Below are 2,231 nucleotides of genomic sequence, written 5' to 3' on the forward strand. Positions count from 1 at the left end.
GTGACCGTCGCGGAGAAGAATGAGACACAGATCGTTCTTGATCAGTGTGACGCTTGTCGACAGGATGAAGTCCCGATGGCGAGGTTTGCGGCGGAAAATCAACACCTCGAGCAGGCAGAGTACGAGTTCTATGCGTCGCCGAACAAGACAAAGAAGGAGGAGAAGACGAAAACAAAGAAGGAGGACGAAGTTGGCCCCTCAGACGATGGTTGTGCTCAATAGTTCGGACTTGGTGAACAACGAGGCCGACGAGTCGGGCTCCGATATCGACTGGGACGACCTCTCTGATGAGTAGTTCGTAGTAGTTCGTAGTCAAAGAATCTTTGTATCGGAACTACTTTTAGTTTGTATTGGAACTATGCTTTTAGTTTGTATCAGAACTACTCCCTCCGTTCCATAATGTAAGATGTTTTTAGTGTCAAAAAATATCTTACATTATGGGACGGAGGGAGTATGTTTGAAATTGTCATGTTCTATCCAAATTTGCAATGTATTGATGTTTTCATGCCCAATATGCATCACATGTTGGAGCAAAATGGCGCCCTATTTTTACATCATCTGATGATGTTTGAGATGATGCAAAATTCACATTTTGGTGATGTAAAACTACTTTTTGTGTGCCCAAGATACCTGTTGGAGATGCTCATTGTCCATATGGGCAGCTGCATTATATGTACGGAGCATAGGCATCGGAGTTGATCTTTGGGACTGGGAGGGAGGCAGGCTGGCCGCACGTCCGAGGTAATTCCGGCTCCACGCTACACGGGAGCTCTTGGAGTTGCACAGGTGATGCTAATACCCTGGTCTGTGTCTGCTGTTCCGCTACCGCTGCCGCCGGAGCAGGGAGGAGTCGACCCCGACGGTCCTTGCCTCCCGAAGCTCCACAGCCTCTTCAAAGACCTCAGCCTCGCCAAGCCCGGAGATTTGGACGCGCCGCGCGGGGTCGCCACTGTTCTTGAGTCCGGAATGTCGATCACCAGCACTGCCGCGGTGGCAAGGGCGGAGGGGCTCGAGTGGCCTCCGTGAGAGGTCACGGTCACCGCGGCGAGCGTGGCCTGGTCTGAAACCCCGAGCAGTACACTCGCCGGCAGGTTCCCGGCGTAGTTCACCGGCTCCGGCGGCAAGGAAGGGAGACTCGTCGGTGTAAGCGCCTGCGACGCATCGGGCTTGCCGACGGTGGCCCTGCAGAGCGGGCAGCTGGTGTGGGAGGCAAGCCACATGTCGACGCACTCGGTGTGGAAGCCGTGGCCGCACCGGGGCAAGAACCTGGCCTCCTCCCCGTCCTCGAGCTCGGTCAGGCACACCGCGCACTCCACCCCGACGTCGTCCGTGGAGCCCTTCGGCCCCGCGCGGTACACCGTGACCGGTAGCGACCGCAGCAGCTCCGGGTCGACGCCCCCTGAGGCCGCCCCCCGGACGCCGCGTGGCCGCCCCCTCGGCGCGGTCCGGACGCTTGTGTTGAAGTAGTACTGGAGGAAGATGAGCGCGAGGGCGAAAGTCAGGAACACCAGAAAGATGCCTGCCATGGTGAGTATGCCACCGATCGGCATGGTCGGCGCGGCCGCGGAGACCGCCGGCGCGACCGCCCAGCCCGAGGATGAGTCCATAGCAGCGGCGTCGGCCTGCTCGGATTCTTGTACCATGTAGTTACGCGGTCTTGGTCTTTATCAATTCCGTGGGGCTTGATGAGTGAAGATGCGCTCGATGTGAAAAAACTCGGTACATATATATATGCGCAGCGTTGGAGTGACGAGGTCAGTGACACTGACATCGATGAAACAGGGGAGAAAGAAGGTGGAAGGAAGGGGGCAGGCGCGCGCGCTCGATGAGTCTTGAGAGGCAAGTCTGATGCTGTTTGCGGGAGAGCAGTGCAGCGCATGCCGGACGGGTCAGCGGCGGCGGCGGTTCTTTGAACTCGTGCTGCCAAATGAGTGGAAGATGCTGCAAACGCGATTACCGCACGTGTTTCTTCTATGGGATGCCCTTCTCCAAGTTGGCAGGCATATCGGCCTAATTTTTTTTTCAGAATACGCATTTATTGATAGATAGATAAGAAAAGTAGACGGGGTGCTAGCTTGGTGGCACAGACAAGCGGGTATAAGGCGGACGAGAACTTGGTGCTCTCAGGTACCCGCGCACCCTATATACGCAAAAAAGAATTAGTAATTCAAAAGAAGTTAAAAAAATTAATTTTTTTTGGAATCAAACATGATCAGGTATTGTACTCGTAT

The 2,231-nt window shown here is 55.1% G+C and overlaps 1 protein-coding gene across 1 annotated transcript; it reads right to left on the reverse strand.

The window, feature by feature from the left end:
• Positions 1-227: 227 nt before the first annotated feature.
• Positions 228-1,709, reverse strand: LOC123167204 (E3 ubiquitin-protein ligase EL5). Its single transcript, XM_044585037.1, has one exon. The coding sequence runs from the start codon at positions 1,641-1,643 to the stop codon at positions 759-761; it is 885 nt and encodes a 294-aa protein (XP_044440972.1). The 5' UTR covers positions 1,644-1,709; the 3' UTR covers positions 228-758.
• Between the last annotated feature and the right edge of the window lie 522 nt (positions 1,710-2,231).

Source organism: Triticum aestivum, chromosome 7D (genome assembly GCF_018294505.1).
Source record: "Triticum aestivum cultivar Chinese Spring chromosome 7D, IWGSC CS RefSeq v2.1, whole genome shotgun sequence".
Taxonomy (NCBI): domain Eukaryota; kingdom Viridiplantae; phylum Streptophyta; class Magnoliopsida; order Poales; family Poaceae; genus Triticum; species Triticum aestivum.